Genomic DNA, 16,163 nt, shown 5'->3' with positions numbered 1-16,163 from the left:
ACTATGGTGCATATCCATGAATTGTGTTCTACATGTACATGTAGTACTTCAAATGTGAATACCATTATTGCCCATCTTCACCGAATCTTCAAAGCTTAGCTCAGGGGTACAGAGTAGCTGGGGGGGGGGGTGCTAGAAATCTTCCCTTTACCCATAAGGAACATTGCTGGTGGCCCACTAAATTTTCACTTAGAAAAGAAATTTTTCCAGCAGTGTTTTCTGATTAACAGCTTTATGAAATAGGGTCCAGTTCTTTTGATTCATAACTCTAATTTGGGTGAAACATAAGGTCAAGATTTAAGATTTGTAAAAAATCTAAGCACAACTAACAACCTGAACAAAGATAAGTTATTGGTAGACCATGGAGGTAAAAAGGAGCACTAGCCCCCCCCCCCCCTCATCCTCAAAATAATTGCCGACCCCCCCCCCCCCCCCCCCACACACACATGCAGCGAACGCTATGCCATGGGTGTCGTGGCCGAGCGGTCTAGGGTGTTGGACAACTGGGTACCGGTGAGATGGACTGGTATCCTGTCCAGAATTGAAAGATATTCTCAGTTGTTAAATGCCAACGAAACCGGATTTAAACTCTGGCTAAATGAGCCATATTGGCTCTAGACGGACTTGACTTTATTTGTTTGCCTTATTTCATGTAGACTGCTTAGAACTGATTGCCTTGTAAGACATTAGACTTGATCGAGGGCAGTACACATATCAGTGCTTTAAATGGTTCTGAGAGAGGACAGTGGTCGCTTTACCGATAACTAATGAATTATGAATTATTATTTGTTGTATATCAAATGTACGAACTTTGTTGCAATTTTCTCAAATGTTATAGTTTAAAACCTATTTAGCCTTTTCCACGAACCTCATTACATTCAAACATGCGTACAAACACTATTTGGCAAACGACATAAATTTGTACACAAAGCAGACGCACAAATGCGTACGCGTAATGCCACCATTAGCCCATGACGCAATGGTCCCTCATGTGTCAACCAGTAGTGTTAGTGCGCAGGTGCGATGTGCAATGCATGGGAAGGGTATATTCATTTTTTGCAGTCACTGAAATTTTGTTTTAAACAATGCAGAAGAAGACAAAAACAGTGTTGCATGTCGATAAAAACATGGTAAAGAACACTGTCTGTGAACATACATGAGTGTACATTCTGTGTAATGTACATGTGTAAAAGCGAAAACCCACGTTATGACTGAATTAAAATGTTTTCATTTTTATATTGTATCTTGTGTCAGTTTTGATTTTTAATTTGTCAAAGGGTTTAAACTATGCTGACTGCGCTATTCTACATCGACCATAATGACATGTAAATAACTCAACAATTTTGGAATGTTATTATTAATGTTAAAGTGTACACAATTGGTATTTGCCAAAGACAAGTCTTCTCACTTGGTGCATCTCAACATATGCATAAAATAACAAACTTGTGAAAATTTGAGCTCAATTGGTCATCGGAGTTGCGGGATAATAATGAATGAAAAAACACCCTTGTCACACGAAGTTGTGTGCTTTCAGATACTTGTGATTTCAAGACCTCAAATTCTAAACTTGAGGTCTCGAAATCAAATTCGTGGAAAATTACTTCTTTCTCGAAAACTACGTCACTTCAGAGGGAGCCGTTTCTCACAATGTTTTATGTGCTCCCCTTAACTCATTACCAAGTGAGGTTTTATGCTAATAATTATTTTGAGTAATTACCAATAGTGTCCACTACCTCTAAGTTTTAGATTTTGGAGGAGAACCCCAATGGTGAAACCCACACAATCAGGGTCCATTTCGTAAAGCACTGTAAGAATAAAAACTTGCTAAGCACAGAAATATATTGCTTAGCAGAAATAGGTTATTAGCCAAAATACCATAACAGTTTACATTGCTGCAACTTGTTTTCCACTCAATTCTTGCTTAGCAAAGATATTTGCTAAGCAAAGTTATCTGCTTAAGAGCTTTATGAAATTTGGCCCAGGTAGGGGCTGAAAACCCATTTCACATGCAAGGCTCCCGTCTAAAGTGGGATTCGAACCGGGGTCCACAGAGGGAAAAGGCACTGGTAAAGAAACCACGAGCCAACCTGATGTCCTGTTACATGGGAGACGAGTCAAGTTGTACAGAAGTTCTAGAGCAAAAAATATGCCTTGGAATCTCGAAAATTGCCAGGTTACCTACTAACGGCAAAAAAGCCATTCGTCTGCCACTGTAAGTCACAACTAAATACATGCATTAAAAAAATGCACACGATCGGTTTTAACACATGTCCATCTGAATACATAATTTATTTGGAAATACACTGTATAAATAATAAATATCACATAATGTAACTTGTACATACATTTAAACATCTGTGTTATCATCATTGGATTGCTATTGCACAGTAATCACTATATTTACATCATTGCCCTGGGTTACGGTATGGACATTTTTCTATCAGACCTCCATCTTGTTTTTTTTTTATCGATGAGACAAAGAGCCTTTTTTTCTCAACCTTGGCTTATCTACTGCTCTGGTTTAAAGGGTCTGCCATCGATTTTTCCAAACTTTTGTATGATTTTTTTCCAAACGCATATTACACCGAAACCACTGATAATTGTCTACAACGATATATGGTTGGTAGTATAAACAGCATACATGGAAAGTCAGTAATAATGTAAAACTAATAGATGGAAATTTGCATTGAGATAAAATATTAGTTTGTGTTTTACCCATAGAGCACTGTATACTCGTTACTTTCCCGAGCCCTGTGAGAGACAGTGAAATTATAAGTACTGGTGTGCACAAAATTGCTGTTCAGTGGGAAACATTCAAGAAAGTATATATATTTACACGAATTTTAGAAGGACTTTTAAAGACACTGGACACTATTGGTAATTTTCAAAGACTAGTCTTCACAGTTGGTGTATCTCAACATATGCATAAAATAACAAACCTGTGAAAATTTGAGCTCAATCGGTCGTCGAAGTTGCGAGATATTAATGAAAGAAAACAACACCCTTGTCGCACCATGGTCACACGAATTTGTGTGCTTTCAGATGCTTGATTTCGAGACCTCAAATTCTAAATCTGAGGTCACGAAATCAAATTCGTGGAAAATTACTTCTTTCTAGAAAACTACGTCACTTCAGAGGGAGCTGATTCTCACAATGTTTTATACTATCAACCTCTCCCCATTACCCAAAATCAAGAAAGGTTTTATGCTAATAATTATTTTGAGTAATTACCAATAGTGTCCATACCAGTTCCTTTTTAAATAGAGTTGTCTGTCATACTTATTACTAAGAACTCAACTTAAATATTTTGCCAATAAGCTGGTACTGTTGTGGTGGTGCATGGTAGTCTTATACTTGCGCAATGCAAAAGTGAAAATCAACAACCAATCGTAAGACAGAGTCAATGAGGAGGGGGTGGGATCATCAGGGCCCGGTTGCATATAGAGCTGCTTAACAGTAAACAAATTGTTGTGCTTACTGTAGCAGAACAAAATTGCTAAGGTGTAAACGTATTTCACAGGGTACAAGAAAGTTAGGCGGCCATCTTGCGCATTCACCATGGATTTGTATTGTGACGTCATTAATTTTCATACAGTAAGCATCGGAAGGTTAGCATGCCTTTTCGTGTGTGTAAGTTAAGCACAAAATCGGTTGTTTTAGCAGCTCTTTGGGTCTATGACATTGAGATTTCAACTAGATTTCAAGTTTACAACTACTCTACCAACTGACCAACATGACCAAAGCACAATTAAAAAATCAATATATATCACTTGACACAACAACTTAGGTGGAAATGGCATATATATATGCATCATTACAGCACATGTATTCCAGATTGTGGTCATGTTCTTAAACACTACTTTACATTGTACATTTTTCAAAAGTTAGTCCTCTCTGGGCCCAATTTTATAGTGCTCGAGCAGAAAATACCGTTTAAAGAATCAGTGCTTAGCAAGAATGAGCATCATACCAGTCACTAATTGTACATGTGACATAGTATTTTGGCTGGTAACCTTATTCTGGTTAGCATAATTGTTTTGCTTAGCTTATATTTGTGCTTAATCAGCTCTTGAGAAATTGGGTCCTGATACATGTTTTGGTTTTTCTGCAATCTGCGTCTACTGCAAACTGATCAAACCAAATGCACAATATCAACTGCAGAATAGTAATGTCATCATCAAATGCCAAGCAAACAATTATTAAGCAATATTGTCTGCTTATAAGCAGCTCTATAAAGTCAGGCCCTGGATAGCTAACCCTTTGTCAAGAGGATGAGACCCCCCCCCCCCACAATCATTGCCAATCCCCCCCCCCCACCCCCGAACAAAGCTTGCACCTCCTGTACATGTCAGAATAGACTCCATATCACAATGGAAGATCTAAGGTACATGAGCATTGCTCTATCCTCGGACTTGGCCCAATTTCACAGAGCTGGTTAAGCAGAAAAATATAGCTTAACAATTGTCTGCAGAAATGAGCAGGACACCAGTCACAAATTGTACATGTAACATGGTAGTTTAGCTGGTAACCTTATCCTGGTTAGCATAATTTTGTTAAGCTTAGCTACTTTTTGTGCTAAAAGCAGCTCTACGAAATTGGGCACAGGCGAAGAATCCCCACTGAACTATCCAAACCCTCTACACCACCTAGGTCCAGAATGGCCCTTTGCCTGGGGGATAAAAATCCTAGTCCTAAGTTAGGAGATAGGGGATCGATTTCACAAAGAGTTAGGACTAGTTAGAGATATAAAAAACGTACAGCTAGTTCTAAGTTAGGACTAGTAACTCGTCCTAACTCGAGATAAGACTAGTCTTAACTCTTTGTGAAATCCACCCAAGACTATTCTTCCCTCTTAGAGAAATCCACCCCAGGATCAACCTAGAGGTGTTCATAGCTTCCCATGAAATATGTAAATTGCACATAGCGCGTGTGCACTAACGTTTTGGTTGGCAAAATGAGGGAACGCGTCGTTTTGTACATGGCTAATGGGTGCTTTAACGCAGACGCGATTGCGCATCTGCTTAGTGCACAACTCTATGGCGTTTGCCAACCAACAGGGTCTGTACGCATGCGTGAATGTAATTAGCATATTTCATGGGAAGGGTCCATTGCTTCTCGTAATCATGATTTGTTGTTCACCAATCACGGGAGATATTTAGAATTACATATGTACATTCAACAACACAGGAAAACAGTGTCCATAATCAGGGACAGTTGGCATTTCTGGGGGTTACAATTCAGATTATTTCCCAGACTCCCTTCTGATGATCCGAGGGCAAAGCCCCATGAAACAAAGACAGTTACTTGTACAACTTGACCGACTCTAAGGGCAATAGTCCTGGGCTTTGACTTGGCCAACATACGACTATAGGCCCTCTAGTCTCGAGCAGCCGATACACGAAACGCTAGGATTAATCCTATCGCGAGTTGGGACGAGTAACTCGTTCTAACTTAGATGGCGTTCAATGCATCCTAACGTTTTCGGATACGGGACTGAACTCGTCCCAAGTTCTAAGAATAATCCTTAGTTAGGAAGAGTTTGGTGAAGTTGAATAATCCTAAGTTAGGAAGAGTTTGGTGAAGTTGAATAATCCTAAGTTAGGAAGAGTTTGGTGAAGTTGATGGCAGGGTTACCTACAGGGACTTACACACTCGCCTCAACACCACAAATTATGCCATCTAAAACCGGTTCTCCTCTTTGTCTACAGAATTAAAAACCCACCAGCCTAACAAGCTGCTTATAAGTCCAACACAATACTGTCTCAGCTCTCACGGGTTCCCAGTTACTATACACCTTGGTTAAGAGAAACAATTATGGTTTTAAGTGTCTCGCTCAAGGATTCAAGTGCCATGACTAGGAATCAAACCCCCACTCCCATGATTCAGCTATAAGAACTTGAGTCCAATACCACAGACCCTCTGCATGCCAAAAGGTAAATAAAGGACAACTACCGCAAATTATTCATATTTACATATAATAGCTTTACATTTACTTTCATTACATTACATCACAATTCATATGTATTTAACAAACAGAAATTGCAAACTCTTTATCAAAATTATAAAATAAATTGCCAGTACGGTGGACAACTTACATGTATAAGTAGACGATTGCTTTGGCAGACAATTGCAATAAATGAGAGCATAATATACATGCATCTAGGACTAGGACTATGAACACTGGCCTTTAATAGTGTTCACAGAAAATCTAAGACAAAGAAAAAGACAGTACACAAGTATGTGTATTTGGCTGAGATAAAAAGAACAAGCATCATATACAAAACTATAGGCCCTTTCATCGACTACAATCACATCGAAGTAAACAAAAAATAGCTGTGTGAAAGCTATCCTTGTTAAAACATAAACCATAACCCTTGTTATTTTTTAACAGAGATTCATAAATACCTCAGACAGTGTCGCTATTCCTATTGGTGGAGAGCGCGTGTATAAACCTTTGTTTATGACCAGTAAAAAGTGTTGAAACATGGGCGTGACACGCGAGCTTGCACCTTTGCTTATAAGACAGTTTCTTCATTCCTATTGGTCGAGAGCAATGGCCGGGACAGTTGTGCCACATCACGCGATACGCGCGACGCCCACAGCATTCCCTTATAAGCAGTTGTTTACCCGAGGGCATGGAGGGCCTTACCATTTCATAGCTGGAGGGGTGTTGTGTTGAAAGAAATCATTGAACAATTATAATTTTTGCATTTATTTCATACTTTGACCAAAAGTGTTGATGTTTTTGGACCGAAAAGGTATTATTTATGAATGGGAATCAAAGTGTGTTGAATTGGTTTTCAACTAGTGCTTTAAACCCGCCGATGCCTGGTTCTTGATGATTTACCTCGACTTTGTCTCGGTAAAATTATCAAGAACCAGGCTTGGGTTTAAACCACAAGTTGAAAACCTCTTCACCACACATTGATTCCTTTATTCAGACCATGTTAATGATGTGAAGTGTAAAAAGGATTACATAACCGAGTACCCTTGCTAAAATATGGCGATATCATAATTCTCACTCACAGAAAGTGCTGCAAGTACATAAGTAGAAGTCTTTAGTGAATGAACAATCGTGACCTTTAACCTACCTGTCCCTTTAAAAACAAGGGATGTTGGTAAATGTGTGTTTTAAGAAGTCATGTGAATGCTTGCTAAACAAACACAATCGAACAACTGGCACCAATAGTTAATATCTCACTCATGCTCAACAAAACTTTCAACAAGAAATATTTGCATTACACAAAACAAGAATAAATAAAAAATGCATTTGAATAAGCAAGCCTACACTCACTTCACCAGTGTTATGGTACATAGTCAAAGATTGATGATGGAGAAGATTTTGGATTTCTTACAAAATTGACTGAATAGCAATGCTTGAAGAAAGCAATTTTTTATTTATTACAAAATGGCTTATTAACAATCATACTTGTTAATGACATTGGACGGCAAAATTGACAGTTCCACGGAAACTGACTGGAAGTGAGTTCTTACTGGTTCCTGTATGCACAGAAAACCCTTTAAATATTTGTGAAATTTTTCAAAAGAATACGCTCCTTAAAATATTTTGAATGCAGGAACATGATTTTGCAGTTGTGACACAATATATTTGTTGTCCCTGAACAGTTTTAGAGTACTTTCTTGATTGTATCTTTCTGTCACTGAAACCCTCAAAAGTGACTAGCACTGCAACCTCAAGAAATGTTAAATTTGTAGGCCTAATTTTAAAGTTCTGCTGTCCTGTTGTGACAGTTAAATAAAGTAAAATAAAGGTTTTGTTTTCGAGATGACCCGAGAACAAACATAATGAGGTCACCATTTACTATCACTTTAGAAAATAGGTAGTATATATAATTTAAACATTTTGTGACAATATTTTGTGACAAAAAGACCATGCTACCGGATTATGTGCATGTTGGATTCTCCAATTAGGATACAAGAAGGTAGTTATTGCAGGAATCTGAAATGGTACAATTGGGTGCTAAGAGAGACAGATTCGTAGACATCAGTCAGTGCGGGTACAATCAGGTCTTACCACCAGAGGAGGTAAAACATTGTACGCTTCTTAAAAGGTACAAATGGGTGCTAATGTATCATCAGAAGGTACACAATGTTTTAGGCTTCTGGAGGTACATGTATCATATTGCACATTGTATGCCTCAGATAGGGTACTTGAACTGGGTGCTAGCATCAAAAAGAATACAATGTTTTAGGCTTCTGAAAGGTACAGTTGGGTGCAACCATCAGAGGGGATAGTACATTGTATGCCTCAGATAGGGTACAACTGGGTGCTAGCATCAGAAAGAATACAATGTTTTAGGCTTCTGAAAGGTACAGTTGGGTGCAACCATCAGAGGGGATAGTACATTGTATGCCTCAGATAGGGTACAACTGGGTGCTAGCATCAGAAAGAATACAATGTTTTAGGCGTCTGAAAGGTACAGTTGGGTGCAACCATCAGAGGGGATAGTGCATTGTAGACTTCCAAACGGGTGCAATCGGGTACATGTACTACATGTATTATAAAAAAGATTTGTTTTAAGCTTCTGAGGGACACTACTGGGTGTTATCAGAGAGGATCTTGTAAACATTGAAGGATTCTGAAGGATAGGCATGGGTGCTACAGACAGAAGAGATAAATGAAGCATATGTAGTAGGCTTCTAAATGGGTACAAACATTTAGGCTTATGAATGGTGGGTACAAATGGGTGCTACAATCAGAAGGGATATTACAGTGCATAGGGCTTCTAAATCAATGTGGTTGTTTTTTTGTTTGTACATACACTGCTGCCTTCTGAATCGAGTGCTACCAAGATGTATATTTGTAGGCTTTTGATATATTAAAACGATGGAGTGGATACTACCTTAGAGGGATACTACTTTGCAGGCTTATAAATGCGTAAAATTGGGTACTACCATTAGACGGGGATACTACAAATGTACATTGCCAGCTTTTGAATGGGTACAAATGGGTGCCTACCCTCAGAGGGAGTAATACATTGCTGGCTTCTAAATGGGTACAACTGGGTACTAACATCAGAAGGGGTACTACATTGCCGGCTTCTTTGTGGGTACAACTGGGTGGTACCATCAAAAGGGATACTACATTGCCGGCTTCTGAATGGGTACAACTGGGTGGTACCATCAGAAGAAACAGTACATTATACGTTTCTGAAAACGCAATCTGTGGACTGGTAACATAAAATGAATGACTTCCACTATTGGCCTCCGAGGCTAGCATACACTTGTTGTACATTTTTAACTTTTAAAACTTCTTTGTATTATAAGGAAGTTTGCCACTGCTCTTCGTATAGACTTGTGGTAAACACTGGAGTCTGTACAAGCAAAGTGGGTACGCTCAGTCACTCTCAATTTACGGATACAAAATCATTACACAATAGCCTCAGAAGACACGACTAGTGAAAACAAATCCAAAGTTACACGTATACATGTATCTATCAGGGTTAACAGAAGGTGATATACATGCAGGTCAATTCAATCCCTGAATACCACGACCAAGGCCTGGAATTACAGAAGGCCATGGCCTCCGGTCTTGAATTTGGTGCCCCTTTAAAAGTTTTCCAAAGACTTTCAGATGGCCTTGCCCTATCAAAGATGAAACTCCAGGCCTGATGACCCCTACGTGGCATCAACATAAGTGACAACACCACAATTTGGTTCTGTATAGAACCAGAGTTGTGACAACTCAACATTTCGATCAGTGTGCTCAGGGCCCAATTTCAAAGAGCTGCTAAGCACACAAATTTGCTTAGCATGAAATTTCTTCCTTGATAAAACAGGATTACCAACCAAGTTTCCATTTGTTGCATATTGCTTGTTACTGGTTTTCAGCTGTTGTTTGCTTATCCTGAAAATCACGCGGAAATTTGGTTGGTACATGTAATACTGTTTTTATCAACGGAAAAATGTCATGCTAAGCAGATTTTTGTGCTTAGCAGCTCTATGAAATTGGCCCCTGATCATGTTCAGTTAGCCTCGGACCAAGTTACAGGGTGCCTCCAACGATGAAGTACACAGGGCAGACATTGGATCTCTCTCCAATATGACAATAAGTTGTGAATACCTGATTCAACATTTAGTTAAATAATGAATAAATATTACTATTGTTAAAATTAAAAACGCACATTATTTCAGAATATTTTTTTGGGTGATTAACTTGGCTCTGGTCTTCTGGTGTGTTGTATTTTCATCTTGGGCCCTCTGGCTGCTGCTCCCTTTGGGGGCGGATCCTCACAGGGGAGGACGAAGATTCCGGGTTTGTTGTCGTCCGCCGCGTGGAGTTCATGAGCTTCACCTGAAGTGGTAACGGTATAGAGAAATATTCTGGATTATTACAGAGGTTTGGGTGCAAAGCGGGGGTGGTTAACTGTCCCACAAGATGCTCTGTCCAGCTACTGTACAATCATACATGTTATAGGTTCACTTTTTTTTCTCAACTTTTGAAAAATCAGTGTTACATGTATTTATAAGATATTGATCCTGTGTCAATGATGAATAAAAAGTGCCGAAGTTTGTCAAATACAATTTAGCTGCTGTTGCAAAGAGTTTACCGGTATTTATTTGGTCTCTCTGTAACAAAAAGTGTACCCATGATTGTGGCTGTGCACTGCTACATTAATACATAGGCCTAATTTGAAAGATTGAAAACAACATTTAAAAACAGTAAGAAGTGCACATACTTTGCGATTAAAAGTTGAATCACCAACAGTTTTAAATTGTAAATACCATGGTTAATAAAAAAAACGCGGAAGTTACATACTGTAGGCCTATGCAAAAACAACTTTATGTACATGTAATATAGCACACACACATTTTGCACACAGAGTTGTGAGAACTTGATATTGTTAAGTTCTATTATTCCCTTTTTTGTTCTAAAGAACCCCGTTGTGGCATGTGTGGGGGACCCAATTTAACAAAGAAAAACGTTGTGTGGACCTTTGTTCCATTGTGTGGTAAAGTTCTTTCCCACAACTCTGCGTACGCAAGAACACATTGCCTATAACAGTTCACTGCACAACTGATTTTTTTTCAAACAGAAGGGTTAGCCACGTTAATGCAGCAAGGAAAAAAACAGAGTAAATTTAATTTGGCCATACAATGTGATGAGATAAAACACACTGTATTATATACAATGCTTTCCCAAAACCTGTGGAGAAATTAAGGTACAAATGCAGTGGAACGATCAAAACACATCAAACTTTTCAGCCATAACAAATGCATAATTATTATGATATAGGGTCACAGAAATACATTTATCATTATCATTGCCTAAAGAAAGCATACAACATAGTTAAGAAAGTGACATAAATCACTGTCAAATTTCTTATTCTTATTTCAGATACATTTATTTCATGTCAACATTCAGAAAACAACAACCAATAAGCACTTTGATCGATGCACCTGAAATTAATAAAAGGAAAACATTATGTGGTAAATAAAAATTGCTAAAACCTGTAATAGTATAAAGAGGATTGTCAAAACAAAGCATTAAAATATCAGTATGTGAAATGGACCTGTGATTTTAAGGCACTACATGTACATGGTAAGGTATCAATCAATCAATGTACAGATATTCAGTTTGCAGTAACACCTTGGTTTTTTTAAAATCTACTTTGCTGTGTAGATTTTGTTCTTTAAAGGCAGTGGACACTATTGGTAATTATTCAAAATAATTATCAACATAAAACCTCACTTGGTAACGATGGGGAGAGGTTGATAGTATAACATTGTGAGAAACGGCTCCCTCTGAAGTGGCGTAGTTTTCGAGAAAGAAGTAATTTTAATAAATGTATATTGATTGATTGAATTTTCCACGAATTTGATTTCGAGACCTCAAGTTTAGAATTTGAGGTCTCGAAATCAAGCATCTGAAAGCACACAACTTCGTGTGATAAGGGTGTTTTTTTTCTTTCATAGTTATGTCGCAACTCCAACAACCAATCGAGCTCAAATTTTCACAGGTTTGTTATTTTATGCATATGTTGAGATACACCAAGAGAGAAGACTGGTCTTTGACAATTACCAATAGTGTCCAGTGTCTTTAAGAACCTTTCTTGCTATTTATTTACCTGCCACGGAGTAGTCTGCCAATTTCAGAAATCTACTCTGCGTCAGTAGAATAAATAGCAAGACAAGCTCTCAGGAAAGAATCTACAGACTTTAAAAACACCTCGGTAAGTATAAACGAAGGCTCACCTGGTGCTAGACTAGCCAATGCTGCCAGGACATCATAGTCAATGACTGGTTCAGATTCTTGCTTTGGCTCCCAGCCGACTGGCGGTGATGCTGGTGGAGACAGAAGGTGCTGCTTGGTTGGTATGGGCGGCTCCAGTGATGAACTGTTGGATAGTTTGACGGGCTGTTGGAAACACAAGATAACATTATTTTATTTCATTTCATTTATTCTGGTTAAGCCAAGGAATCTCAGTTTGCCCAACTGGAGGTTCCTATACAGGGCTTGCCCCGAACCATGTGACATAGCAACTTTCCCTACAGTCTGATGAATTCATATGAACTTTTGACTAAGTAGGATTTAAAACTTTGTATGGTGGGAGTATAATTAGGTGAGATTTGCGGTAGAAGGCCTACATGTACCATGTCATGCATAAATCTCTTTTGAGTAGAGTTGGGTCAGAAAACCACCGGTTCTTCTCAGAACCAACAATTGTCAAAAGAGATTTACACACATAGTGTTACTGTAAACCTCACCTACATGCAACTTGTAACCAAACAAGCAATTGTCAAAAGAGATTTACACACATAGTGTTACTGTAAACCTCACCTACATGCAACTTGTAACCAAACAAGCAATTGTCAAAAGAGATTTACACACATAGTGTTACTGTAAACCTCACCTACATGCAACTTGTAACCAAACAAGCAATTGTCAAAAGAGATTTACACACATAGTGTTACTGTAAACCTCACCTACATGCAACTTGTAACCAAACAAGCAAGTCATTTTACCAAACATTACCCAAATCTTACTCACAAATGCACTTGCAATTCAGTGGCTTACTGCCACTGTTACCCACATGAACTAATAAGACAGAAAAAGCCACAAAATCCCCCACCCCATCCCCTTTTAACCTCCTTTGTTCACGAACCTGTAAGAAGTATAAACTGAAAGCTTGCCCGAACCATGTGACATAGTAGTCTGGGGAGTTCAAATGTAAGCGTGAACTTTGACTAAACAAGTCATTGTACCAGTTATTATTCAATCTAGCTTGCAAATGTTAAGTTAGTGGCTTACTGCCTCTGTAAGCTCCATGAACTATCCAGTCGGAATGAGCCATGAAATCCCCCACCCCCATCCCCTATTAACCTCCTTTGTTCACGAACCTGTAAGAAGTATAAACTGAGAGTTGTGCCGTATATTTCTTTCTTGTGCATTCCTATTCTTGCTCGAACCACCTGCTCCGGAGTCTCGTAGCCGATCCGGACCCTCCTGAAGCTGGACAGGTAGACAAAGTGGACGTTCTCACCAAACGCACAGAAGAGGTCTTCAAAGGATTTCTGCAGGGTTTGAGGAAGGGTAAGATTCAAATTGTCAACAAGGTGATTATTAATAAATTCAATGGGGAAAAAGGCCATTAACCAAATCAGAGGCTACAGCTAGGAGTCTACAGCTACATCTATATTGTTGGATTGTCATTCCTGAAGTATTACCATACCAACACAGGTGTAGCTTTAGCTACAAATCAGATAGGGCCAAAGGCTCAGAGTCAGGTGGTATGTACATTTTTAAACATCCCTTTTTGTTGTTGTATTTAACGAATTTGTACCCAGATGAAAACGTCATTTGTCTGTTTGTATTGTCTGTCTGTCTGGTTGTCTTGTTTTCTTGTCTGTCTGGCCTTTTTTTTTACAAGCTTATGCTTACCAAAACGGCCCCGTACTCTATTTATTTATTTATGTTTACTCTTACTTAAAGATATGTTTTGCTTTACTCCATACATGTAACTGTTGTTATTCCTTTATGAGAGTATGGAAATAAATGTATTCTTGAATTGAATAACCTTGCTTTTTACAGGAAGGCTGAAAAACCAATACAATCAATTAATTAAACCATCATCACAACAACTGAAGTTTTGTCGGAAAAGTTTCCGTACGGCGCCACCACTTTTTCATTCTATATGAAATAATATAGTAAATTAGTATCTAATTTACCTCAATGAGATATCCCTTTTTGTAAAAATGAGTGAAAAAGTGGTGGCGCCATACGGAAAGTTATCCGTTTTGTCAACCAGCCGGTTGGCAAAGGATGGGCAGCCTCCACTGCAAATCATTATTACAACCACCAGTTTTAAATAATTTGCAATCATCAAATTACTGATGATAATGCTAGCCAAAATACAACCATGACAACCAAAGTGCAAGAAATATCATTAATAAAAAGGCACCCTCAACAAAATGAGGGACGACCAGTTGCAGTTGTGTTGCAATGAATGGCAATGCCCTACTGGTTTGTTGTCAGCACTTCAATCAGTGAGTGGAAAAATGTTTGTATCCTGCCAACACTTTTTTGTTTGTTATGATTAATGATATGAATATGTATGAAATAATGAAAAAATTATTTTCCATAACAATTATTTTCTATAATTTTTAGTTTACTCAAAAAATAGATTAGGGAAAAGTTTCCTTATGGCGCCACCACTTTTTCATGTGATATGAAATAATATTGTATATGTTGTATCTAATTAACCTCAATGAGATATCCCTTTTTGTAAAAATGAGTGAAAAGGTGGTGGCGCCCTACGGAAAGTTATCCAAAATTAGTGACAAGGTTGTTGCAGGAGACATCAATCTTTCCCTTTATTTTATTAAAAATATTATTATTAATACATTATTTAACAATGCTAAAAAACAAAATAAAAAATTGGCCCCCCCCAAAAAAAAAAAGATTTTTTTTACTAAAAAAAATAAAAAATCAATATTTTAATATTTTCTAACCTTTTTCTGTGCATCCAAGAAAACTGCATCAGGTACATTTGTGGCAATAAGTGCTTTCGGTAAGTCCTCGTACGGAATATCACCCGCTGAGGGCCTCCTCCCTGCCTCAGCTACCCCAGGCCTGGAGGAGGAACACCCCTCCCCCTTTGCCTCGTCCTTCGAAGTGTTTCTATACTCCATGTGCTCCCGCTGTAATGAAGCTATGGTGGCCGCCATGTTGTTTTCAGTATCGTTCTTTGTTGAGCCGCTTTGCTGTCCTTCCTCGTCTGTAGATGATTTCATATTTCCGTTTTACCAATCACAGGAAGCTCCTTCGAACCGCTAGCTGTCTGACCCCGGGGTTCTGGGTTCACGGGGCCTTGTAAAATGGGTCTGTTTTGCGCTAAGGAAGTAGAGCTTCTGACATTGTTGACACTGCACCAGTCGGACGGCTGGAAAAAAAGACAATAGTCTTTCGTCAAGGCGCCCTCATGAGTCCATTAGGTCGGTGGTGTTTGAGTGTGAATTTTTTTTCTTTACATAATAAGAGAGAGAGAGAGCTAATTGAAAACAAAGAACTAATTTACGAGAAAAAAAAAACAGATTGGCAGAAACACCAGCCTCATTTTTTTGGTGTCGAACTGCCGAAAAATATAGGGGTGTTAGGAGGGGGAGGGTGGGGGGGGGGAGTGGGTCACTCGATGATGCATGCCATAATATTGCTGTTTTTCATCATCTTCTTTTTAGATAGGCCTAGCTTACAGGTGCAGCTAACTCATTTACTTAATTGAGAATCAATTAAGAAAACAGATATTTTAAAGGCAGAATGCAAGACTGGTTCCGTATAATATCCCATGGGGACGGGCTATAACCCCCCCCCCCCCCCCGCACCCAAATATTTCCCTGCGGGTAAAATTAAGCTTCGACTACAAAGGCCTACAGAGGTATGGACTAGGCGTGGCCTAATCTACAAATTGTTGTATCCAATTAATGGTGTCGCCGATTTATTTAGTATTTTCTACCCGCAAACACTACGTAACTATTGTCGGCGGGCAGTATAAAAATTGAGGGAAAATGATAATTCAATAACTGCAGCGTGCACAGACGCACAGAAAATCAACTCATGTTTGATTCATGGTACAAAAAGAAAGATAAAACGATTCTCAGCACGGCTCTGCCTATAAGCCCACAATGCTGCCCTCATCGTCTGT

At 38.7% G+C, this 16,163-nt stretch overlaps 1 protein-coding gene across 1 annotated transcript; it reads right to left on the bottom strand.

The window, feature by feature from the left end:
- Positions 1 to 10,167: 10,167 nt before the first annotated feature.
- Positions 10,168 to 15,409, bottom strand: LOC117296811 (calcipressin-1-like). The gene is made up of 4 exons (XM_033779874.1): positions 14,974 to 15,409; positions 13,363 to 13,536; positions 12,217 to 12,379; positions 10,168 to 10,315 (listed from the first exon to the last, which is right to left on the bottom strand). The coding sequence occupies exons 1-4, from the start codon at positions 15,253 to 15,255 to the stop codon at positions 10,173 to 10,175; spliced, it is 762 nt and encodes a 253-aa protein (XP_033635765.1). The 5' UTR covers positions 15,256 to 15,409; the 3' UTR covers positions 10,168 to 10,172.
- Between the last annotated feature and the right edge of the window lie 754 nt (positions 15,410 to 16,163).

This window comes from Asterias rubens, chromosome 11 (genome assembly GCF_902459465.1).
Source record: "Asterias rubens chromosome 11, eAstRub1.3, whole genome shotgun sequence".
Classification (NCBI taxonomy): domain Eukaryota; kingdom Metazoa; phylum Echinodermata; class Asteroidea; order Forcipulatida; family Asteriidae; genus Asterias; species Asterias rubens.
The sequence above is the reverse complement of the archived record's forward strand: the minus strand, read 5'-3'. Positions and strand labels throughout refer to the sequence as shown.

Bases quoted from the DNA above. Each gene is read 5' to 3' on its own strand.
- LOC117296811 (XM_033779874.1), bottom strand. From the start codon at position 15,255: ATGAAATCATCTACAGACGAGGAAGGACAGCAAAGCGGCTCAACAAAG. The intron at 13,537-14,973 runs GTTAGAAAATAT...CAAACCCTGCAG, and splicing joins TCTTGGATGCACAGAAAAAG to AAATCCTTTGAAGACCTCTT. The intron at 10,316-12,216 runs GTGAGCCTTCGT...TTACCACTTCAG, and splicing joins ATTGGCTAGTCTAGCACCAG to GTGAAGCTCATGAACTCCAC.